The sequence below is a fragment of the Monodelphis domestica genome, chromosome 1, assembly GCF_027887165.1.
Source record: "Monodelphis domestica isolate mMonDom1 chromosome 1, mMonDom1.pri, whole genome shotgun sequence".
Taxonomy (NCBI): Eukaryota; Metazoa; Chordata; class Mammalia; order Didelphimorphia; family Didelphidae; genus Monodelphis; species Monodelphis domestica.
The window spans coordinates 339,754,725-339,780,604 of record NC_077227.1 but is presented as its reverse complement, the minus strand read 5'-3'; the positions used below and the strand labels follow the sequence as shown (position 1 = coordinate 339,780,604).

The 25,880-nt window shown below is 38.2% G+C and overlaps 1 protein-coding gene and 3 pseudogenes across 1 annotated transcript; all 4 read right to left on the bottom strand.

The window, feature by feature from the left end:
* Positions 1–60: 60 nt before the first annotated feature.
* On the bottom strand, positions 61–4,264 carry LOC100027191 (protocadherin beta-16-like; annotated as a pseudogene).
* A 1,690-nt stretch (positions 4,265–5,954) lies between these two features.
* LOC103100513 (protocadherin beta-15-like) lies at positions 5,955–10,478 on the bottom strand (annotated as a pseudogene).
* A 133-nt stretch (positions 10,479–10,611) lies between these two features.
* Positions 10,612–14,272, bottom strand: LOC100027160 (protocadherin beta-15-like; annotated as a pseudogene).
* Positions 14,273–16,809: 2,537 nt separating this feature from the next.
* On the bottom strand, positions 16,810–25,071 carry LOC100616984 (protocadherin beta-15-like). Its single transcript, XM_007473779.3, has one exon. The coding sequence runs from the start codon at positions 20,179–20,181 to the stop codon at positions 17,812–17,814; it is 2,370 nt and encodes a 789-aa protein (XP_007473841.1). The 5' UTR covers positions 20,182–25,071; the 3' UTR covers positions 16,810–17,811.
* Positions 25,072–25,880: the final 809 nt, after the last annotated feature.

Genomic DNA, 25,880 nt, shown 5'->3' with positions numbered 1-25,880 from the left:
CAAGGGATTCATGATGAAAAAAGATGAACACCACCATAGAAAGAATAGGTGGACTCTGAATGCAGATTGAAACATGCCATTCTTCATTTTATTTCCTCCATGAATTTTTCTTTAGAGTAAGCAATATATACCTCATTTCACAACATGATTAATAGGGAAATCTGTATTATACAATAGCATACATACAACCTAGATCATATTTCCTGCCTATTTGTAGATGGGAGGAAGAGAACATGTATTGTAAAATGCCAGAAAATGAATATAAAAAATTGTAATGTGTAACCTGTAAAAATTGTTTTTAATTAAAACCCCTCCAAGAGGAATGAGACTGGAAAATGATGGAGAAACATATATTACACTTTGGAATTGTATTAAAATGTGCAAACATCCAAACTACAATATTATAGTGAAAGTTTTCAAAGTTTGGCTATATATGTCCAGATGGCTGAGTATGGCTTTAAAATAGAGAGGGACTGGACTGCTTTTATTATTTTAATCTTTTGAGACATCTGGAAATCAACTTCTTTATAAAAATGAATTAAGAATTATATTCATATTAACAATTATATCAATATTAAACATTAATAGAATATATCTTAAGAAATGTATTAGCCTTGAAAAGTTGTTCTTAATTTAATTTTTAAGGTAATTAAAAAAACTCTTCACATTATGAAAATGGTATTTGTCAGGTATTTTCCACCATTCAATTTGTTCCAGCAATTTAGGTTGGCATAATAACATAGTCAGATTATTATTTCTTGATGATATATAAAGCAAAGGAATTTGAAGGAATATACAACTTTTGAGTGAAAAAGACTAAAACAAATAAAGTGATACTGTAGGAAATGAGAATATTTCAAGATAGCAGTAATGTAAGAAGTAGAAAAGTATTAAATGTAAATATCATATTTTTCCCCTCATTCAATAGTATGGCCAGTGACAAAATGAGCTATCAATTGTGGAAGGCCTTAAAAAACCTAAAAATACCATTAAATTGAAGTATATAGTTCCTGAAGATACTTAAAACATAGTTTTAAAAACCCAGTAGAATATTATTCAGTAATCATGGAGAAGATAATGTATTTTTCACAGAAGCCCTTTTATCATGCTTGACATAAAGACACGGGGAGAACCAAGAGCCAGAAAGATGTGTGAAACATAATATTTTATGTAAAATATGGGGTGCTTCATGATTTTGCCATCCTGGAGCAGGAGTCATATTAATCATCATTATACATTCCAATTTTAGTATGCATACTTCTGACAAGTATCAAAATTTCATTTTTAGTGGAAATGTTCTTCATTATGTTAAAATACCAGTAACTTAAACTGTTATTAAAATATTGAATCCTGCTATTGGCAATAAGCAACAGATCTGTTCTTAGAAGACTTAGTTATTTAATTTACTGGGCTTCAGTTTCCTTATGTGTAAGATAAAGGAACTGTACTATATAACATCTGAAGTCCCTTCCAAATATAAATAAAATGCTAGATGTGAAATTGCTAAAAGCCAAGGAAATAAGTTTAATAAATCACTTAACTAAACTATTAGTTACCTGTATAGAGCAAAATAGAACACATAAAAATGATTATAGTAAGATATAATTAGAAAAGATGAATAATTGTTATAAATTATTATCATAGGATACATTATACAGAGGAGTCATTAATTAATTCCAGAGCTTTTTTGAAAGGATGAATTTTCCATTGTCTTTTCCACATCCCTGGACTTGTACATTGGGAATAACAGGCTTTAAGAATTTGAACTCATTGGTCCCCCAAGCCACTGGTCAGGCACACCTCATACTGGTAGCTCTGGGACAGAGTCCCAGTTCCATTTACATCCAAGAAGTGACCTGCTGAGGTTCCATGGGATTCAAAGTAGCCACTATTCAAGGTATCTCTTTTTTTCCTACAAAGATGTACAGAGATGAACAAGATTATGGAGATCATGAAGAGAAAAGACACAGAGGCCAGAGAAATCACTAAGTAAATGGTGAGAGAGTCAGTCTGGGCTTGCTCCTTTGTTGCATCTGATAGATGAATGTAGGATTCAGAGAAACCATCAACCAGGATCACATTCAATATGGCTTCTGTGGATAGAGGTGGTTGTCCATTATCCTTCACCAAGACCAGGAGTCTTTGCTTTATGGAATCTCTCTCACTGATGGGTCTTGCTGTTCGAACTTCCCCATTATGGACCCACAGAGAGAAGAGTCCTGGATCTGTGGCCTTGAGTAACTGGTAGGAAAGCCAGGAATTCTGTCCTGAGTCTCCATCCACAGCAACTATTTTGGTCACTAGGTAACCTGGCTCTGCAGCCCTGGGCACTAGGTCACTGCAGGGAACTGTACCATTCTGCAATGGGTACAGCACAAAAGGAGAGTTGTCATTCTCATCTTGTACCATAACTTGAACCAGAGTCTGGCTGCTCAAAGATGGAGAGCCACCATCAGTTGCCTTCACAATGAACTGTATATCTTGGATGGCTTCATAATCCAGGGATCTAAGTGCATAAAGACATCCATTGTCTGAGTTGATGGAGATGTAAGAGAAGAGGGGCAACTTTTCATCCTTGAGAGGCAGCAGTGAATAGGTGACTTTAGCATTGGTGCCTATGTCCTTATCATTGGCACTGACACTGCCAATATGGACAGCAGGGATATTGTTCTCCCTGAGGTAGAATGTATAGACTGTCTGAATAAATACTGGTGAGTTGTCATTGATATCAGAGACGAACACTGTGATGTTATAATCAGTTTTCAATCTTGGAGACCCAAAATCGGTGATAGTAATGGTGATGTTGTACTCTGCCTTATTCTCTCTGTCCAGTGTTTCTTCTGTTACCAAGACATAGATGTTTTCAAATTGCTCTTTCAGGACAAAAGGGAGATCTTCCTGGATGGAACAAACCATCCTTCCATTGTCCCCAGAGTCACGATCTTGGATGCTGAAAATAGCGATCACAGTCTCAGAAGAGTTTTCTGGGATATTGCTGGTAAATGATGACATTCTCAGTTCTGGAGGATTGTCGTTCAGATCTGTCACTTGAACCAAGAGACTGCATTTTGCAGAAAGGCCCCCGCCATCTGTGGCTTCAATATATAGATCATATATTTCAATTTCCTCGAAATCTACTGTTCTTTTCAGTCTAATGTCTCCTGAGATAAGGTCTACTCCAAATGTTTGACTGACTTTTGCAGTTGCTTGGAATAAAGTATAAGTTATATCTCCATTGATACCAGCATCTAAATCTCGAGCAGAAACAGTCAGAACTAGGGAACCAACGGGGCTGTTCTCAGGAATCTGCACTTCATACCGAAGCTGAGCAAACACAGGTGTGTTATCATTGATGTCCAAAACAGTGATCCGCACTTGGGCGGTTCCAGACCTCGCTGGGGACCCACCATCCATGGCCGTGAGGGTTAATGCCAGTTCCGGCTGCTCCTCCCGATCCAGAGCTTTTTCCAATACCAGTTCTGGGTACTTCCTTCCATCACCGTGGGTGCGAGTTCGAAGGGAGAGGTAGGAGTTGGGGCTGATTGAATAGTTTTGGAGACCGTTCTTTCCGACATCCATATCCTGAGCGATCATCAGCGGGAAAGCTGTCCCCAGTGTGGTACTTTCTGATATTTTCAAAAATTTCTCTGTATCTAAAAACGTGGGGGAATGGTCATTTATATCGTCAACCTGGAGTTCAGCCCGGAAAAATTGTAAAGGGTTTTCCAGTAATATCTGGAAAGGCAGCACACATGGTTCTGTGGGGCCACACAGCTCCTCCCGATCCAGTTTCTCTTTTATAAGAAGATCTCCGGTCTCACAATTGAGCTGTAAGTGCTGTTTTTTATCCTTAGAGAGCACTCGAGCCCCCCTGACAGACAATTCCCCTACTCCCACCCCAAGAGCCTTTACCACATTGGCCACAAAGGTACCGCTCTCCACTTCCTCAGCTACTGAAAACCGCCCGGGTTCTGAAACAGCCTCAGACAAGAGTAAAGCAAAAATAAGGAATGTCACTTGCCTGTAGCGCTGAGTTTTTCCTGGCGCCGTCTCCATTGTTTGGATGGATGAACAATACTTAATCCTTTCCGCAAGAAAAACTCCCAGTACAATCAATCCTCTGTTTCTTGATTGGAGGGTCTCTAAAGGTTTTTATGTGTAATCCAGAATAGTCCAAATAGAAACCTCTTGCCTCTTGCTAAACCCAGCAGTCTTCTCTTCCGGACCCGCCTTTGTTATGTTTCGATAATAGAGTTTGCCTGGGTCTGCAGTTATTTTATTCACCTTATTCTGCAGCGCCACCACGTGTCGTCATTGAGAAATTACACTCCATTTCACGCCCCCCCAAAAAGCTTTTTTTTTTTTTTATCAAAGCCCTTTAACCCAATATAAAATTTATTATTTTAGATTTTTAGGATCAGAGCATCCCTCAAGTTCAAGATAAAGAACAAAAATTGTTGAGACAGTGGAAAACAATGAAAAGTGTATTTGAATAATCAGTAATAAATCATTAAGCAGTCAGGGATGAACAACAAAAAAAGCGATTCATTATTTATAAACTGGAATATATATAGTTATATTAACTCTTATTCCTAACCAATATTTTTGTTTGCTTAAACAAAATCAGCTATCTTAACTTAGTTTTATTCTTTTATTAAGTGGAAATTAGTCCAACTAAACTCCAGTTTTCATTGTTCATTCAGGATCTTCTTGATTTTTTTTCTTAGTTCTTTATTTCACTTCAATAATGATGATAAAAGTCTCAGAGCAAAAAGTGATCTCTCTGAAATTTTACATTTGATTTGTATACATAAAGAGGAAAATTCAGCAATATAGGTAAAACTAACATTTATGAGGTTTTTTTTTAATCCATAAAAGTCATTAAAGGAAGTGTTTGGGAAAGTTAGAAGGAATGGTTTTGAGAAGGAAAAATATGTTAATTGTTTGTTGGACCTTAAGCTCCACCGAATAGAGTTAACTTCTATCCTTATGTAATCAAGCCTTTTTTGATTTGAGTCAAGAAATTTAAAAAAAAATAAGTCATTAACATTAGTGAAATAAACTAGACAAAGATTAAAACACAACATGTTTCAAATACAATCCAGCACTAAACAATTTCATAAGCTGTTATTGAGTTTGGGAAACATGGGGCACAGCAAAATAAAATACTTTCAACATATGTTCCACCAAATTGTAAGTATATATAAAAAGAAAACCTTTAAAATGCCTTAAGACTAGGTGAACTAAGGCAATTGATATCCTGACATGAGGGGGGAAAGTAAAGAGATAAAGGCAAAATATCAAGGAGAAAGAAATGGAAGTTGAGTTTTTACTCCTTTATTCTATCCTCACTAGATGGTCAGAACAAAATAAAATTCAAAATAATTTTCTTTTTAATAATCCAGAATATTATGCATTAAACTTCCTGAGTTTTTTAAACTTCTCTTAATGAATGTTACCTAAGTGTGAATGTAGACTGAGGAAGTGAAATTAATAGTTGAGGTATTTTTTCAGATATTTTGAGGCAAATGTTCTTTTGAGTAAGATATTTGGATATTTTTGAAAGAGCCTTTTTAGTTAAGTGTTCCCTGCATTTTTAAAACATGAAAATGAACTTGATATGACTTAGATACAAAATGCTCAAAATAAGTAAGGGAAAGGGGCAATTAGGTGGTTCAGTAGATTGACAGCCAGGCTTAGAGATGGGAGATTCTGGGTTCAAATTTGGCCTCAGACACTTCCTAGCTATGTGAACCTGGGCAAATCACTTAACTCCCATTGTCTAGTCCTTACAACTCTTCTGCCTTGGAACAAAAAATTAATATTGATTCTGAAACAGAAGATGAAGTTCTTTTTTTAAAGCAAAGTATCAAAGAATTCTGAAACATGAACCTCTTAAGATAAAATATTATTCTATATACTTGCAAGGAAATATAACTTAATATCTCACTTCATTGATATTAATAATAAGCAAGCTAGGTAGGATGTAAATACACTAATCACACATCCCCCCCCCCAGACTGAAGTTACCAAAATGAAATTTCAAGGATGCAAAAAATCTTATATTGAAACAACACTTTGGTGATCTGAAGAGAGGTCCACTCTAACTTGGCAAAAATCTCAGCTCTCTGAGATCACAGTCTCTAAGCAGTTAATAATTTAAAAAATATCTTAGGGGTTTTTTTTACCCAAACCTGAACATTGAATATTTAGAACAAGATTGACCATGAGAAAGTTCACTAGAGAGGTGGGAAGACTATGAATATGGATGTGGAATAATGTGTATGCAGTTAAGCATGGTGTTTCTATTGCTTCATTTTCTTTATTAATGTGATGTTTGAAAAAAAGTCCATAAATTGACTTTTTTGGGAAAGAAACTGGATGCACAAAATGATGAGATTGTTTCAGGTAATCAATTCCAAAGCTTAATCAAGTTTGTTACCATTTAGGAAGTTAAGGTTGGATTTTCCTGTTAGTCTTTGACAGCTGGCTGAGGAAAGACAGTGAGGATAATTAGCTTCGAGAAGTGGAATTTGTAGGTTCTGAGCCATTGTTCAAATATATTTCAAACCAGTAAAAAAAGAGCCAATTTTCCATGTTGTTTTTTAAATTTCAACTATATATTTCCTTCACAATTCAATGTGGTTGATTCTTTATCATTATGAATTTAAATGATCTGTGAAATGTTTGACTTTCCAACATCAACAGATACTATAATACCTCTAAATCTTTGAAGTGTGCTTTAAGAACTGTAACCTTTGTTCATTCCTTGGATCAATAGCCATTTAAAAAAATCATAATATTTAAACCACAAAGATAGTAGCAAAATATTCAAGTATACCATACCATGAAATTTAGCACTCCACTGATAGAAAACTAAAGTTCAGTTCAATCAAATTTTATCTGATTTTATTTGATTAAGAGCAGGCATTCTGAGTTAGTTTACCATTGGCACATACATATAACCATTACTGTCAAAAAATGAAACCTTATCAAAATTATTGGTTGTCTCAATAAATTTGCACACTACTGTAGCTCACATAGTCCAAATTGTTCTTTAGTAAAGGTGATGAAACTAAGGCCACAAAATGCTGATGTACCTTTACTAATATAAGCTACCACAAGTTCCCATTTAGATAGCTGGCATTTTTCTCCACATTTGCTATGCCTGTTTTGTAGTTTCATAACAGATGTTCCTCTTACAAGACCATTTAATGTTTTCTTTCACTGTCTGAAGATGAAGTACTAAAATTATAATAGTTTATTTTCCCCAACTCTAAGCAGGGAGCTAATTTTTTTGAGCAGAGAAAATAATTTGTGAGAGATAGTTGAACAGGTGTCATAGCATTTTTGGTAGAATGCGGAACATGGCTTTAGGAAGGGTTTGGTTTAAGTATTGCACTTAACACTACCTACTTTTTCAACTATGAGTAAATCTCTTCATCTCGTTGAGCCTGGGAAACTATCATTTATGGACTGTATTCTTGGAATTCTCAAATCAGGTAAATGACAAGCCTTCCATGTTTTGACACTATTTTAATAAAGAAACACTGAAATAATGGAATGTATCTATTATGTAAAGCAGGGAACTCACTTTTAACATAGAAAAAGTGAACCTCATGTTAGCCACTTGCCTCATGAGCCCAAACTTATGAAGTGAAAGGCAAACATACAGGTATGTAAAACAGAATGTGAGTGAAATTCTGAAATTGATCAACAGTAGAAATAAATCTCATTTTTAAAATTTGAGAGATGATAGTTCAACTTCCCACTTTACTATTTGAAGGTTATATATAGTTAAAATGCTATTAACCACAGGCAGATTATGTAAAATGTAATGACATTATATCTTCATTTTTTGAGCTAGCTAAAACGTTCGTTAGTGAAAATCACTACAAAAAAGTTTTCCTGTCTGCCTATAAGCTCTATGATCTGGATCCAAGGCTATCAGGAATCAAATTGCTGGCCATGTAGGGGGGAAAAAATCACAGATCTATGAAATCTCAGTATCTAAGTAACAAGCCATAGAAAAGCCAAAGAGACAATAAATTTACATATTAAATACAAGTTGAATAATTTTCACATTTAACCAAGCATATAGGTATTTTGGAAATTTCAATCTTCTGAGTTCTTGCCAGAGGCTGGGGGAGGGACACTGTGGATAATTGGCTTCAGAAACTTAAATTCAGTGCTTGCTGAGCCAGCAGTCAAACACATCTCATATTGGAAGCTCTGGGAAAGAGTCCCAGTGCCATTGACTTCCACCAATTGACCTGAATATCGACAGCTGGGTCCTAAGTGATCACCTTGTGACACAACCCTTTTCCTCCACAATCGTATGGCAATGTACAAGATAAGGGAGATCAGGTACAGAATGGAGACAAAACCCAAAGAAATTACCAAATAAACAGTAAGGGAATTATTCTGTAGCTCATCTTTGGGCAAATCTGGAAGCTTCACAAAAGGCTCAGAGAATCCATCTACCAGGAGTAAATTCAGCATGACCACTGTGGACATAGGTGTCTCCCTATTGTCCTTCACCTGCACCAAGAGCTTCTGTTTGTAGCATCTCTGTCACTTATGGGTTTTGTTATTTGAACTTCTCCATTATGGGCCCACACAGTGAAGAGTCCTGGGTCTGTGGCTTTGAGCAGCTGATAGGAAAGCCAGGAATTCTGTCCTGAGTCCTCATCCATAGCAACAACCTTGGTGACTAGATAATCTGATTCTGCTGCTTGGGGTACCAGGTCATTGCAGGGTGCTGTCCTATTCTGCAAGGGGTGCAGAACAAAAGGATAGTTGTCATTCTCATCCAGCACCACAACCTGAACCAGAGTCTGGCTTCTCAGGGCTGGAGAGCCTTCATCAATCACCTTGACAGTAAACTGAAAAGCTTGGATGGCTTCATAATCCAGAGATCTCAGAGCATAGAGATACCCCTTTTCTGAGTTGATGGAGATGTAGGAGAAGAGAGGCAGGTCTCCATTCTCTGGAGGCAGCAGGGAGTAGGTGACTTTGGCATTGATTCCTGAGTCTTTATCTCTGGCACTGACACTGCCAATGTGGAGGGCAGGGCTTTTATTCTCCTGGAGGTACAGTTTGTAGGCTGTCTGAGTAAACACTGGAGGGTTATCACTGATGTCAGAGATCAGTATTGTGACATTGGGTTCGGTTTTGAGCCTTGGGGACTCCAAATCCATGACAGAAATGGTAATGTGGTATTCTACCTTGACCTCTCTGTCTAGAGCTCCCTCAGTTACTATTGAGGAGTTCTCCAAGTGAGGCTTCAAGGAGAAAGGAAGGTCCTCTTGAATGGAGCAAATCATCCTTCCATTTTCCTCAGAGTCACGATCTCTGATGCTGAAAATAGTGGCCACACTCTCAGGAATGTTCTCTGGCATAGGGCTGGTTAGTGACAATATAGTCAGTTCCAAGGAATTGTCGTTCAGATCCATCACTTGAACCAAAATAGTGCATTTTCCATAAAGGGCCCCAATGTCCATGGCCTCAATATCCACCTCATACTTCTGAATTGCCTCGAAATCCAGTTGTTTTTTAAGTCGAATCTCTCCAGAGACAGGATTTATTTCAAATGTTTGACTGACTTCATCTGAAGCTTAGAATAAGGCATGGGTTACACCCCCATTGATTTTAGCATCTAAAGCATCTTGAGCAGAGACAGTCACTACTTATTCTTCCATACAGAAGTTGACATCTGAACTAGATTTTCAAAGGGCATGATAATTTCTTTTTTCAATGTGCAAGGATTTGCCTGAATTAACTTAATGATCACATTTGTCATTTTAGGTCAGATATTTAAATAAAGCCTATAGCTCAATGGACATTTTTGAAAGAGAAGTAGAGACTTAAAGCATTTATTTGGAGTAAGACCAAAAACATTTTTTGGGCTGGTGCAGGGATTTGGGGGAAAAGCTTTTTGGTTCCAGCCTTCAGTTCATTTCATTTCAGAAATGTAAAAATTCATTGAAAGACAGCTAAGTGGCACTGATGATGATGCAGGACTTAGAATCAAGAAGATCTGATTTAGAATCTGCCTCAGACACTTCCCAGCATGATTGAGAAATTCACTTAAGCTTCCTATTTCTTCAGTTTCACAAGAGGTTGTGAGAATGGAAAGAATTTTATAAAAATATTTAAATTGTTCCACAAACTGTAAGCACTATATTAGTTAGTTATTATTTTTCAAGTGTATTGAAATAATTTAGATATAGTTATACCCATGAAAGAAATGTTAGAGAATTGGGCAGGATTGGCTACTTAATAATAAGTAAAAAAGAGGTCAAATGACTCGAACAGGATCATACAACTACTAAGCACCTGAGACCAACTTTGAATGTTAACCTTCTTGACCCCAGGACTAATTCTCTATCCCCTGCACCATCTAGTTGTCACTATATAATACTATATAAAATAGTTGAATCTTATTTGCAAATGGTCATTAGAGAAGGGAATATAACATGCAGAATCTAGTTTTCACACAAATTACTTCTAAAATTAGTCTATATGTACACAAGAGATGATGACAATCCATCTCTTTTCAGCAGTTTTGACAAACTGAACCCACAGAACAGAAAGGAAACTCTACTTGAGTAAGAGAATAAGTAATGTTTAGTTAGCAAGAAGGTATAGCAATTTACTCACTGTTAAGTAAATAACATAACACTTTCTCTTGGCAAATCTTTAAGTGTTTACTATTTCTTCCAAAAATTTAAAGAAAAAACAATGGTAATGGAGTCTTAAATTAAAACATTCTAAGACTACAAAATTTTAGAACCAGATTTGGTTGGCAGTTATTCGTACAAATCCATATTCTTTTGAGTGTAAGAAGAATTTAAGAATGAATTGAAGTTATTTACTTAAGTCTTGGAGGAAAAACACAGAGTAGAACAATGAGTTATTAATTAAGACTTCATAGGGAAAAATACTCAATTCAAACAGGCCATTTGTTTTCTTAAATCTCATATTAAACTTTGCCATTTCCCCCAATATTGCATACTAATAATGTCAATTAACTACTATTGATATTTTCCTAGTTTTAGTTTTTATTTTTAAGAGAATAATTGATTAGTCATATGTTAATTAATCTGTATTGGTTAATGAAGCCTGTGATAAATCAATCACATTTTAACCATAGCTAGGGCACTGTTCTCTTTCCACTTGTAGCAATAACCTGAATTGTAGATGGAGAGTCCTGCAAGCAGTAAGGAGCTTCAGAGCCACAGCTTTCATATACCCAAACTGACAAATTAGAAGTTAAATTCCCAGAGGTAAAAGGAATAAAAGACTTTATAAGAAAAGCATTCTGAAATGTTAGTCATTCAAGAAAAATAAATTTGAGAGGGAAGAAAAGCCAATTTCTATTTTATTATCTAGCATAGTATATAATTTAAATGATACTGGGAACGAACATATTAAATATAGCATAAGAATTTATTCAACTTACTGGATAGCTAAAATTATCTGAAGCCCAGATAATTCAATAGATTTTCAGAACCATCTGTAATCTGATATTGGGAGTCAGATTTTGACTATCAAAATCAATGTTAAGTAATGAAGAATTTTAGGAAATTAGTTTAAAACAAGATTTATCCCCTTTAGTCTTAGTTGAAAAGTCCCAATTTTTAACCAAGTTTAGAACTATTTTGGAATACTGGATATTCTTCTGATTCCCTGCCAGACAGAGCCTTGAGGAGGCACACAATTAGCTCTTCTTCAGAAATTTGAATTCATTGGTCCAGATCCAGTAGTCAGACATATTTCATACTGGTAACTCTGGGACAAGGTACGAGAATGACTGGCATCCACTAAATGGTTAGGGCATGGTCCATTTGAACCAAAATAGCCCCATATCTCTAGCACTCTTCTTTTTCCTCAACAAATGTATTGCAATGAACAGTGTAATAGAGAATAAGAAGAGAGAGGAGATGGAGGCTAGAGAAATGACTAAGTAGAATGTAAGAGAGTCAGCCACAATATATCATTAGTTATATCAGGGAGTTTCACATAGGGCTCAGAGAAACCATCCACCAGTAGTACATTCAGTGTAGCTTCTGTGGACAGAGATGGCTCCCCATTGTCCTTCACCAGCACCAGAAGCCTCTGCTTGATGGCATCTCTGTCACTGATAGGTCTTGCTGTTCGAACTTCCCCATTGTGGGCCCACACAGTGAAGAGTCCTGGGTCTGTGGCCTTGAGCAGCTGGTAGGAAAGCCAGGAATTCCGTCCTGAGTCTCCATCCACAGCCACTACCTTGGTCACTAGGTAACCTGGTTCTGCTGCCCTGGGTACCAGGTCATTGCATGGTGATGTACCATTTTTCAGAGGATACAGAACAAAGGGAGAGTTATCATTCTCATCCAACACTACAACCTGACCATAAGCATGGCTGCTCAGGGCTGGGGAGCCACCATCAGTTGTTCTAACAGTGAACTGGAAAGTTTGAATGATTTCATAATCCAGGGATCTCAAGATGTGGAGATGTCCATTATCTGAGTTGATGGAAATGTAGGAGAAGAGGGGTAAGCCCCTGATTTCAGAAGTTAGTAGTGAATAGGTGACTTTGGCATTGGTCCCTGAGTCTTTGTCGCTGGCACTGACACTGCCAATGTGGAGGGCAGGGCTGTTGTTTTCTTGGAAGTAAAGTGTATAAATTGTCTGAGTAAATATCGGGGGATTGTCATTGACATCAGATACTTGGACTGTGATGTTATGTTCAGTTTTCAGTCTTGGTGTCCCCAAATCCATGACAGTAATGGTGATGTTGTACTCAGACCTACTCTCTCTGTCCAGCTCTCTCTTGGTTAACAGAGTGTAGAAATTATCTACAGTTGGTTTCAGGAGGAAGGGGAGATTATCTTGGATAGAGCAAATAATTTTCCCGTTATCTCCCGAGTCACGATCTCGAGTTTTGAACACAGCTACCAGTGTCTTAGGCAAATTCTCAGATATAGGGCTGCTCAATGAAGATATGGTGAGTTCTGGGGGATTGTCGTTCACATCCGTCACTTGGACCACAACAGTGCATTTTCCAGAAAGACCTCCACCATCTGTGGCTTCAATTTCCACCTCATATGATTGAATTGTCTCGAAATCCAATTTTTTTCTTATCCTAACTTCTCCCGAGTTCCGATTTACTTCAAACGTTCTGCAAATTTCTTCAGAACGATGAAAAAGTGAATACGATATTTGTCCATTATTTCCTATGTCCAAATCTCTAGCAGAAACCGTGACAATCAGAGAGCCAATGAGGCTGTTCTCAGAGACCTGAACTTTATATCCCGACTGGGCAAATACCGGGACATTGTCATTGGCGTCCATTACTACAACCTTCACTTCCGCTGCCCCAGACCTCGGCGGGGACCCACCGTCTAAAGCTATAAGGGTTAATGTCATCTCAGAATGCTCCTCCCGATCCAGCGCTCTGTCCAATACTAGTTCTGGATATTTATTGCCTTCACTGAGGGAGCGAGTGTGAATTTGAAAATGGGAACTGGGAGAAATCTTGTAGTTCCAAATGTTATTCTCCCCTACATCCAAATCCTCAGTGTTTTTGAGAGAAAATAGAGTTCCTGGTGGGGGTATTCTCAGGGATTATCAGAAGCATTTCGGTTTCTAAGAAAGTGGGTGAATTGTCATTTATATCTTGGACCCGGAGCTCAACAGGAATAATCTGAAAGGGCTTTTTCAGTAAGATCTGGAAAGGCAACAAACAGGGCTCCGTGGAACCGCAAAGCTCCTCCGGGTCCAGTTTCTCTCTCAGGAGCAGATCTCCAGTGCCCAGGTTAAGCTGTAAATATCGCCCATTGTCCTCCGAGAGGACTCGAACTCTCCTGGCAGACAGCTCCCCCACCTCCAGCCCCAGGCTTTTTGCTACATTTACCACAAAGGAACCAACCTCCATTTCCTCCGCTACAGAAAACCTCTTGTTTGCTGAACCAGCTTCATAAACCCAGAGTAAGATAACAAGACATATCACTTGCCTTTTAAGCTTCATTTTGTCCTAGAGGCGGTCCTTTCAGTGAAAGAAATTTCGCGTTTTCTAATTCCAAACATCAGACGTGTGTTGAAGTCTCGGGAAGCTCAGGTTTGAGCTCTTAGCTCCTCCTTACAGAGTTTTTCTTTTCTTTTCTTTTCTGGGCTTTTTTCCCCTTCCAATTCTGGCTGGGTTCGGTCTCGCCTTCTTAGCCTGTAGCGCCACCAAGTGTCTGAAAGTATAACTTAGTATTTTCCCATAGAATCTAATTTGTGAAGAAAAAAAGATGTACTTGGGTTAAGGAATCTCTCAATCAGTGAAATTTCGGGAAGAGAGGTTAGAATTGTGATGTATTATCTTCTATGAGTACTGGTAATTGTATGGAAAACGATTTCATTATCTCTATTGAAAACCTATCTGGTATTACTGCAGTAAGTTGAATTTTTTCCCACCATATCAGTGTTATGGATCTTATATGTTCCTAAAACAAAACAAAGAAATTCCATTCTTTTACTATGCAGTATGAATTTTAATTTTTTGATTTTCATTTCTTATGTACAAGGGTGGTTGTATTTCTAGCAAAAATCAGGTATCCCTTTATTGTTGTTCTTCAGTTGTATCCAACTCCTCATGACCCCATTTGTGATTGTCTTGGGAAAGATACTAGAATGCTTTGCCATTTCCTTTTCTAGCTCATTTTACAAATGATAAAATGGGGGTGAACAGAGTTAAGTGACTTGCCCAGGATCACACAGCTAGTTAAGTATCTGAGACTGGGTTTGAACTCAGGCCTTCCTGACTCTGGGTCTGGTGCTCTATCCACTGTACCACCTAACTGATCCAGGTACCTCTTATTGCACAATAAATCAAGAATTTTCAAATGGCTTTAGATCTATCAGTCTTCTAGGATCTTTGTTTTTGAGTCCCTCATTCGTCAGTGTATATTGGCTTCCAGGACTCTACACTGATTCATAATAGGTATTATGGAATGGTTAACATTTAATATAGTAGACATAGTAGAATGAAGAATCCTGAGTATGTGATAGGAAATCCAGGAGTTCTCTCCTAAGTCCCTGTCCATGCCTCCCACCTTGGGGACAAAGTAACCTGCCTCTACAGTTCTGGGTACCAAGTCATTGCAGAGATGTGCCATTCTGCAGAGAATAGTGCACTAAGGGAGAGATGTCATTCTCAACAAGGTCTGTCCTGAATTGCCTACACCATAAATTGCCCCTGAAGTCAACTGCAAAATTTTATTGGCTTCATAATCTAAGGATCTCAGGACATAGAGATGGTTACTGTCAGAGATTCAGGTGAAGAAGGACACAGATCCTGTTCCAGAAGGCAGCAGCAAGTAGGTGCCATTAACATTGGTTCCTGAGTCCCTGTTACTGGCACTGACATTGCCAATATAGAGGGCAGGACTTTTTCTGGGAGGCAGAGTGTGTAGGATAGTTGAGTAAATACTGTAGGGTTGTCATTGATATAAAACATCAGCAGCATGATGTGGTACTTAGTTTTGGGTTTTGGGAAGTCCAAATCCATGACAGTGATTGCCATATTGTTCTCAGACCTGCTTTCCCTGTCAAGTGTTTCCTTGGCTACATGAGCACAGATTTTTTTTCAAATGATCTTCTCAGGTGAAAGGGAGATTTTCTTGAGCTGCACAAACAATTCTTCCATTGTCCCTTGAATCTTCTTGAATACTGAAATCAGAGACCACATACTCAATAATATTTTCTGAGATGACTAGTTGATAGTGACATTATCAGTTTCAAGGAATTACCATTCAGTTCCATCATTTGGAGGAAAGAGTACATTTTTCAGAAGGGATCCAAATGTCTAGCCTTAGTATCCAAGATATAGGCAACTGATAGGCAAGCCATTTCCTAATAGATAAATGTATATAAATAGGCAACTCTAAAGGAAAAATTCCAAGATATTGAAAACCATAGAGAAATGCTCCAAATCACTAATAATAAGAGGAATTAAAACATTTCAAATATTCTACTTCATGCCTAATAGAATAGCAAAGATGACCAAAAACTACTATAATTGTTGCAGGGGTTCCAGGTGAACAGACACATTAATCCACTGTTGGTTGATCTTTGAATTGATCAACCCATTTTGGAGAGAAGTTTGAAAGAATATCCAAAAAGTTTCTAAATCATTCATGCACTTTAACACAGAGATACAACCACTAGGAATATCCCCAAAGAGATTTTAAAAAAACAGTGGGAAAGGATATATACAAAATTATTTACAGCGCAACTTTTTGTTCATATTTTTAAAAATAAATATAAAATATGTAAAGTAATTTAGATGCAAACACCATTGATAAAAACCAATATAGAGGATAGAAGGAAAGTAACCCAACAGTTATAGCAGGTCTCTTCATTTTGTATGATGATAAAATAGCAAGACATAACCAATGACTTTAAAAAGTAATGATTGCAGAGAAGTGGTCATGTAACTGCATTATTTTCTGTTTAACTTTTTTTTAATACAAGAATTCAAAAAGAATAGGCATAGTCATTTGAAAACCAATTGTGTCTGGATTTAGTTTATTTAAATATAAAAAATGAATTTATGATACTTTCAAGTTTTCTGATGAATAAAGATTTAAGGAGAGTAAAATCTGACCAGAAAAACCAATAACTCATGATTGAGGATGTAAGGGGATAGTATTAACGCCTTTCCTGGATTTTGTCACGTTCAAATCATGGAACAGAAACCCAGGTTCTCCCACAGCAGGAGATCCAGAGACATTTTTTAGAATACCCACATAATTAATTGAAAGGAACAAAAGCAAAACATTTTCTTTTAATAAGTTCATAACTCTTTATTATAGTCCTAAAGGATTAGATAAAAGCCACTGTAAGGAATATTTACATGTAATCAACATGAAAACTTAAATGTCAGAGCCAGATTTTATTGAAAGTTCTATGTGGGTGGGAGTGTGGGTGTTTATCCCAATGAGCTTCCAAATGTAGGAGTTTAAGCATGAGTTAAACTTGTTTTTTACTGAGATCTGGGAGGAAAAAGTAAGAGCAAATTAATAAATTGTTACCTTTAACAGCAAGGATTAAAGAGAAAGAGATCTTAACTAGAAGTTTCAATTTTTTTAACCTTTGTAATGTATTTATAATTCTTTCCATCACAGTATGCTAATATTGTTAATTAGCTACCATGAAGATATTGTTAGTTTAATATCTTATAGCAAAAAGTACCATTAATTATGACTGTTTTCAGTCAACTCTGCCTCTTTGGGAAGCCTGACCATTATTCAGAAATTTCTCTGACATTTCATTGTGGTAATACTTGAAATTATAGGTAATATATTCAAGAGGAGAGGGGAAGAAGGGACCTCATAATCACTAGCTTCATTAACACAATCCTATAAAATAGAAGTTCAACCCAAAGATAAATAAAAGGGAAATGCCTAAATGGATTATGAGATATGAGGCTTAAAGGTAAAACATGTAATGATTGAAATTTCAAAGGAAACATAATCTACTTTCTATTTTACTCTTTTGGATAGAATATAATTGTAAAACACTATTTAAAATGTGCAAGCTATATAGAATGTTACCTATTCATTTAATTAGCCAGTCAAATATTTTACCCAAAGTAAGATCACTAGGAAAATTTCAGAACGAATAACACTTTTCACCACATTCTAAGACAAACTTTTGTTATCAGGATCAAAGTTCCCCCTACCTAGGCAAAGATGAAAGATGAAAGATTCATTAAGTAGCAGTAGAAATGGGTTTACAAAATGATGACATTACATTTCTGTTGATCAGCTATTATAATACTTAAGTAAGCATGTAGCTATTTCTAAGGGAAGGATTTTCCTCTAAGTCCCTGCCAGCAGCTTGAGGAGGGACAATGGGTAGAACAGGCTTTAAGAATTTGAATTCACTGGTCCCCGAGTTACTGGTCAGACACACCTCATACTGGTAGCTGTGGGACAAGGTTCCTGTCCCAGTGACATCCACCAAGTGGCCTGGGAAGGGACCATTTGAATCAAATCGACTACAGTCTGTGGCATCTCTTTTCCCCTTCCACAGGCGTACACCAATAAACATAAGAATAGAGATCAGAAAAAGAAAGGAGATGACTGCTAAAGAAATGATCAAATAAATGGTGAGGGAGTCAACCTGGACCTGCTCCTTGGGTGCATCTGGGAGTTGCAGGTAGGGTTCAGAGAAGCCATCCACCAAGAGGACATTCAGGGTGGCCACTGCAGACTGAGGTGGCTCCCCATTGTCTTTCACCAGCACCAGGAGCCTCTGCTTGGTGGCATCTCTGTCACTGATGGGCCTTGCTGTGCACACTTCCCCATTGTGTGCCCACACAGTGAAGAGTCCTGGGTCTGTGGCCTTGAGCAGCTGGTAGGAAAGCCAGGAATTCTGCCCTGAGTCTCCATCCACAGCTACTACCTTGGTCACTAGGTAACCAGGCTCTGCAGCCCTGGGCACCAGATCATTGCAGGGAGCTGTGCCATTCTGCAGTGGATATAGCACAAAGGGAGTGTTGTCATTCTCATCCAGGACCACAACCTGAACCAGAGCCTGGCTGCTCAGGGCTGGGGAGCCTCCATCAGTTGCAGTCACAGTGAACTGGAAAGCTTGGATGGCTTCATAATCCAGAGATCTCAGAATATAGAGATGACCATTGTCAGAGTTGATGGAGATGTAGGAAAAGAGGGGCAGATCTCCAGTTACAGGAGACTGAAAGGAATAGGTAATCTTGGCATTGGTTCCTGAGTCCCTGTCATTGGCCCTCACACTGCCAAAGTGGAGGGCTGGAATATTGTTCTCCTGGAGGTAGAAGGCATAGGCTGTCTGAGTAAAAGCTGGAGGGTTGTCATTGACATCAGAAATTAATACAGTGATATTTCGCTCAGTTGTGAGCCTGGGAGTCCCCAGATCAGTGACAGTAATGGTGATATTGTACTGGGATCTACTTTCTCTATCCAGAGGGCTCTCCGTTAACAGAGTGTAAAAGTTGTCTACAGATGGTTTCAAGATGAAAGGGACATTTCCCTCGATAGAGCAAACCATTTTCCCATTGTCTCCCGAATCTTGATCTCGAATCTTCAAAACAGCTACCAAGGTTTCAGGTGAATTTTCGGGAATAGGGCTGGTAAACGACGATATGGCGAGTTCCGGGGCGTTGTCGTTTACATCTGTCACTTGGACCACTACAGTACATTTTCCTGAAAGACCCCCTCCATCTGTGGCTTCAATATCCACCTCATAAGATTTAATTGCCTCAAAGTCTAGTTTTCTTCTCGTTCTAATGTCTCCTGAGGTGCTATTTACTTCAAAAGTACTTACAATTTCTTCGGAGCCTTGAAAAAAGGAGTATGATATTTGCCCATTGTTTCCTATATCCAAATCTGTAGCAGTGACTGTGGCAACCAGGGAGCCAATAGCGCCATTCTCTGGGATCTGAACATCATACTGAGCCTGGGAAAAAACAGGAGCATTATCGTTGACGTCTACAACCAAGACTCTGATTTGAGCTGCTCCAGACCTGGGAGGGGACCCTCCATCCAGGGCAATGAGAGTTAAAGTGACCTCGGGCTGCATCTCCCTATCCAGCGCTTTGTCCAACACCAGCTCTGCGAACTTCCTTCCATCTCCGCGAGCACGGGTTTGAACGTGGAAATAGGAATTCAGGCTGATTGTGTAGTTCTGAATATTATTGCTTCCTACGTCCAAATCTTGCGCATTTTTCAGAGAAAACACAGACCCGGGTAGGCTATTTTCCGGGACATTTAGGAGCATTTCGGTGTTTGGGAAAACAGGCGAATGATCGTTTATATCTTGAACCCGGAGCTCAGCGCGAACTATCTGAAAGGGATTTTCCAGTAAGATCTGAAAAGGCAGCAGACAGGGCTCCGTGGGACCACACAGCTCCTCCCGGTCCAGTTTCTCTCTCAGGAGCAGATCCCCACTCCCCACGTTAAGCTGAAAATATTGTCGATTGTCCTCGGAGAGGACACGGGCCCCCCGAGCAGACAGTTCCCTCACCTCCAGCCCCAAGCTCTTTGCCACATTAGCCACAAAGGAACCAACCTCCATTTCCTCTGCCACAGAAATCCTGTTTTTAGCTGAGCCAGCCTCACAAACGCACAATAAGAAAACAAGACATATTACTTGCCTGTTTAGCTTCATTATGTCCTAGATTTGGTCCTTTCAGTGAAAGAAATTTCTCCTTTTCTTTCTAATTCCAATCGTCAGGCTTGTGTTGCTGTCTCAAGAAGCTCGGGTTTGAGCTCTCAGCTCCTCCTTAAGGAAGTATCCTCTTGGAGCTTTTTTCTAATTCTGCTTTTGCTGTGATGTGATGCTGAGCTCTCTAGACCCTTCTTATCCTGCAGCGCCACCAAGTGTTTCAAGGTATAACAACATTTTCCCAGAAAAGCTAACCAGTAAAAATAAAACCTGAGAGCTGAGGAATCTCTCAATTACTGAAAATTTAAAGGAGAGAGGTGAGAATTATGTTATATTTTCTCCTATTAATGCCGATAATTTTAGATATGGAAAATGATTTAATTATCTCTATTCAAAACCTATCAGGTTTTAAGGAAGTAAGTTGAATTTTTTCACCATATTAGTGTTATGGATCTGATGTATTCTTAAAACAAAATTCCATTCTTTCATTGTGCAATTTGTATTTGTACTTCTTGCATTTGGTTTTTTATCCACGAAGGTGTTTGTATTTCTAATATACCAGGCACCACTTTGTTGTTTTTGTTCTTCTGTCATTTTTAAATAATGTTTGACTCTTCATGACTTCATTCAAGGTTTTCTTGGCAAAGATACTGAAGTGATTCACCATTTCCTTCTGCTGCTCATTTTACTTATGAGGAAACTGAGGCAAATAGGGTTAGTAAATGTCATAAGCTGGATTTAAATTCAGTTCTTCCTCACTTCTGACCTGCTGCTCTATGTACTATGCCACCTAGCTGATCCAGATTTCCCTTATTGCATAATAAATCAAGAATTTTCAGAAGGCTTTGGACCTGTCAGACTTACAGGATTTTTGCTTTTGATTTACTCACTCATCAGCATATATTGGGTTCCAGAACTTTACATTAATCCATACCAGATACTAAGGGGGTGATTAATACTTATAACAGTAAAAACAAAATCTGCTCAAAGAGGAACTTACACTTTAACAACTTAAAAAAATATTTATGGAATGGCAAAGCAGAAGCCTTAGTATCAATCACCTTTAACATCTACCTCATTCCCCTTTCATGCATGAAATAACATTAGTAACTGTTATTGTGTAAGGGACGGTTAAAATTAGATGGGAAAAATTCAATTTCTTTTTTCCCCAATCATAGTTGTTGTATAAGAAAAGACAGGTGGTAGCTTTCCCTTGGAAGAAGAATATGGTGTGTTCTCTTCTGAATACATGCTTATTGTTATCTTGAAGCAAGATTTTTAGAGACAATGATAATGTCCAGAGTAGAAAATTTTTTTTCTTTTACACCTCCAGGGATCACACAATGAAATGTACCTCAGAGTAGAGCCTTTGAGAATAGTCATAGCCTGCTATGGGACATTAGAGATGAAAAGCACACTAACAGCAATGCAAACCTTTCTTACAGGATCTCATTGTGTTCACCTTCATCTTCACTATTGACCTGACAGTGATCTGGAATCTCTGATCCATGACTTTAATGACAAGAGGAGTTTTGACATTGCAGTTGTTCTCAAATCCATGATTCTTCCATCTTTTTTTTTTAAAAAAAACTGTATGTAGGCTTAAGATTATATGGTTTGAAACATTCCTTGAAATTTTAGCTAAGAGTTCTATACTTGTCCTCAACTTACTTTAGCTGTGTCTAAAGCAATAACTCTAAACTTTTCATTCAAGAAACTTCTTTCTAGAATTTCTATTTTATGGCCAAAGTGGGGAGAAGAGAAGGAACCTAAGGATGTTGTCCTTAACACAAAGAGGGCAAAATGGTACTAGATCATTCTGGACAAAAGTGATTTTGTGACTTTATGTGACTATAAATGTAAATTCATTCTCTTTTCTTCTTGAATTCATTTAACACTGACTCATCAGGTGCCCCTTTCTTATATTCCCTGATGCATATGTATAAATAATTAATGTAAAGAAAGAAATGTATAGTTATGAAAACTAATCGGTCATCAAAGCTTGTTGTCTAATACTGAGCAGAGAGAAGCCAGAACTCTGGGAAGTGCTTTCTGAGATCCACAATTGCTTTGAGAGAATATTGAGGAATGCTTATCCATGCTTTGCATGGTCACCTAGACCTAGTGAGATCTGGTCCAGGATCATCTTACAGAGTAAAACTATCTGCTTAATTGCAGAGTCCCTATTGTCTATTTCTTTTTCATTTTTTTTTAGAAGAAGCAGATCCCAGCTGACTCCAGACACCATCTTCTGCAGGAAGAAAGATATTTGATGTGAGCAGTCCAAATCATTGCTAAAATTTAATTTACTGAATCTTTCTCTCACTTTTACAATACTAATAACTCCAACATATCTTTAACTTTCCATGACTGAAGTAAGATTTGAGATTAGGTCTTCCAGAAAACCAGGGCAGGTAAGGGGCATGAAGTTAGGAAGACTCATCTTTACAAGTTCAAATCTGGCCTTGCACACCTACTAGCTGTGTAACCCTGGACAAATCACTTAGCTGTTTATCTCAATGCCTCCATTGTAAAAATAACTGAAGAAGGAAATGGCAAACCACTCCATAATCTCTGGCAAGAAAAGCCCAAATGCAGTAGTGAAGTGTTGTATATAGCTGAAAAATGAATGAACCACTTTTGGGGTACTTGTTCAATACTCTGTCCTAAACCATAATCCTATCCCTCTTAATAGCCATATATAAATGAAATGTGGCTTGAAAAGATGGTAGATTTTCTGTTGCCAAAGCACAGAGAACTCAACAAAGGTATCACCTGACTACAAAAGATGTGGCAAATATTTTCCAAAGATTTATTTTATTGTTAGGATAATTAATTTTTTAAAATCCAAATGTCACAAAACATTTAAAAAGAAGGAATAAACTTTTACCATTATTTAGCAGAACCAAATGCACTAACAAAAAACAACAAATAAAAAAAGAACACACATTTTCCAGGGTCTTTTATTAAGGCCTGCATGAAGTCCTGTACTTGTGGTCCTGTTATCCTTCTCCTTCATTTAATTGTAGTTACATAGACAACTGAATATTCTTTTGGCATCATGAGATCACAGAAATATAAGATTCCAGGTTTTAGAGATAGAAAAGATTCTAGAGGTCATTTAGTTCAATTGTCTCATTTTAAAGATGAGGAAACTGTGACCTAGAAAAGTGAAATAACTTGTCCATGGCCACAGAGATATTTATGAGGGAAGGAAAACACCCAGGCTCAGAGCCTGGTGACTTTATGATCTACCACCATAACAGGAAATTACTTGATCTTCAACTTTGAACAAAGGGGAGTAAAATAAAATAAGAAGCCTGGAACTTAAGAAGCACAAATCTATTAGCAACATCAATAAAAACAGACATCTTTAAAATTCATCACTTTGCTGTAAGCACATTTAGGAGAAAAGAATAGTCTTTCATCAGGAGACAATTTTACTTGAAATGGAATTAAGTACCCTGAAAGATTCCTTTTTCTATGCATATGTTCATTCCAGTGCCAGGGGTAGAGAAGCTGGAGATGATGGGTTTCAGGGACTAGAACTCTTTGGTGCCTAAACCTCTGGTCAGACACACCTCATATGGGTTATTCTGAGACAAAGTCTCAGTGCCATGGTCATGGATCGAATGGCCTAGGGACATGAATTTCAAAGATATTTTTGTGGGTGGAGATGTCTTTTCCAAAGGCATAGTAAAATTAACCAAGAAAGGAAAAGGAAAAGACCCCAGAAAAATTATCAAGTAGGCAGTGAAAGAGATAGCTTGGGCTTGTTTCTTGGACCCATCTGGGAGCTGCAAGTTAGGTGCAGAAAAACCATTCAACAAGAGGACCATGTAGTGTAGTTTCTGTGGACAGAGGTCACTCCCCATTATCTTTCAGTAGCATCAGGAGCCTCTGCTTGATAGCATCTATGTCCCTGATGAGCTTTTCTGTGTGCACCTCTCCATTATGTGCCCATAGAGTGAATAATCCGGGGCATTTGGCCTTGATCAACTAGCAGGAAAGTCATGAGTTCTCTCTAAAGTCCCCATCTATGGCCACTGACTTGGTGACCAAGTAATCTGGCTCTGAAGCTCTGGGTACCAAGTCATTGAAGAGAGATGTGCCATTCTACAGAATATAGAACACTCAGGTATAGTCATTTTCATCCAGGACCACAACCTGAACCAGAGTCTGGCTTCTCAGAGCTGGGGAACCACCATCAGTTCCCCTTTCTGTGACCTGGAAAGTTTGTTCAGCTTCATAATTCAAGAATCTAAGGGCATAGAGATAGCTACAACCAGAGTTGATAGAGATGTAGGAGAAAAGGGGGTGTAGATTCTGTTCCCATAAGGCAGCAGCAAGTAGGTGACATTAACTTTGTTTTCTGAAACCCTGTCACTGACACTAACACTGCCAACCTGGAAGGTAAGGTGCTAATTTTCTGAGGGATAGAGTGTATAGAATACTTGAGAAACACTGAAAAGTTGTCATCATTATCATATATCAGTACTGGTGATGTGCTTAATTTTAGGTCTTGGGAACTCTATATCCCTGATAGGAATTGCCCTATTATACCTGGACTTGTTCATACTGTCCGGTGCTTTCTTGGTTACATGAGCACAGGTGTTTTCAAACAGTGTTCTCAAGGTGAAAGAGATTTTCTTGGATGGCATAAATGATCCTGTTTTCTCTGGAATCTTGATCTTGGATACTGAAAACAGATCACATTCTCAGAAATGGGAAAAGACTGATTAATGAAGACATAATCAGTTCCCTGGAATTTGAGCCATCAGTTGAGCCAAAACAGCCTTTTTTGAAAGGGCCCTGATGTCTGGCCTCACTATCCACTTCATACTTCTGAATTGCCTCGAAATCCACCTGCTTTTTTAGTGGAATATCTCCTGGGAAGGGATCAACTACAAAAGCTTGATTTGGAATAAGATATAGGTCACATCCCCGTTGATTCTATTGTCCATATCTAGAGCAAGACAGTCACTACGAACCGGCCAATTATACTGTTCCCTAGAATCTAAATCCTTGATACCTTGACTGAATACCGGAAGTTGTACTTGGGCAGATCCTGACGGTAGGGAAGATACAACACCATGGCTGTGAGGGTTAGTTTGAGCTCAGGCTGTTCCTCATGATCCAGAAGTTTATGCAACACCAGATCTGGGAAGTTTCTGCCATCCTTGCGGGTGTGAGTATGAAGGAGGAAATTGATACAATGCGGGAAATTGTTCTGAAGGCAGTTAATGCCTACGTCTAAGTCCTGAACTATCTTTAAAGGGAAAATAGTCCCCGACATGGCGTTTTCTGATATTCCCAAGAGCAACTTCAGGGTCTGAGAACGTGAACAGATCGTTAGTTTTCTCTCTTACCAGCAGTTCGGCCCCGAAAACTAGTTTTTTCGGGAAAATCTGGAAAGGAAGCACACAGATTTCGGAGGGGTCTCAACTTCTCTTGATTCAATTTCTATTTTAGAAACAAATCTCAAATACTCTGATCCAGGTGCAAATTCTGTTTGTTTACTGTAAAAGACTACAAGAGCCGTCGGAGAAGACAATTTTTCTCTGTTCATCCTCGGGGACTTTGTCACATTGGCCACAAAAGCCGCTTGCTCTTCATCTCTTGTGTCACAGAAAACCGTCCGGGCTCTGACCCCGCCTGAGACTAGAGTAAAACTACAATAAGGAAAACCACTTGCCTGTTCT

Bases quoted from the DNA above. Each gene is read 5' to 3' on its own strand.
- LOC100616984 (XM_007473779.3), bottom strand. From the start codon at position 20,181: ATGAAGCTAAACAGGCAAGTAATATGTCTTGTTTTCTTATTGTGCGTT.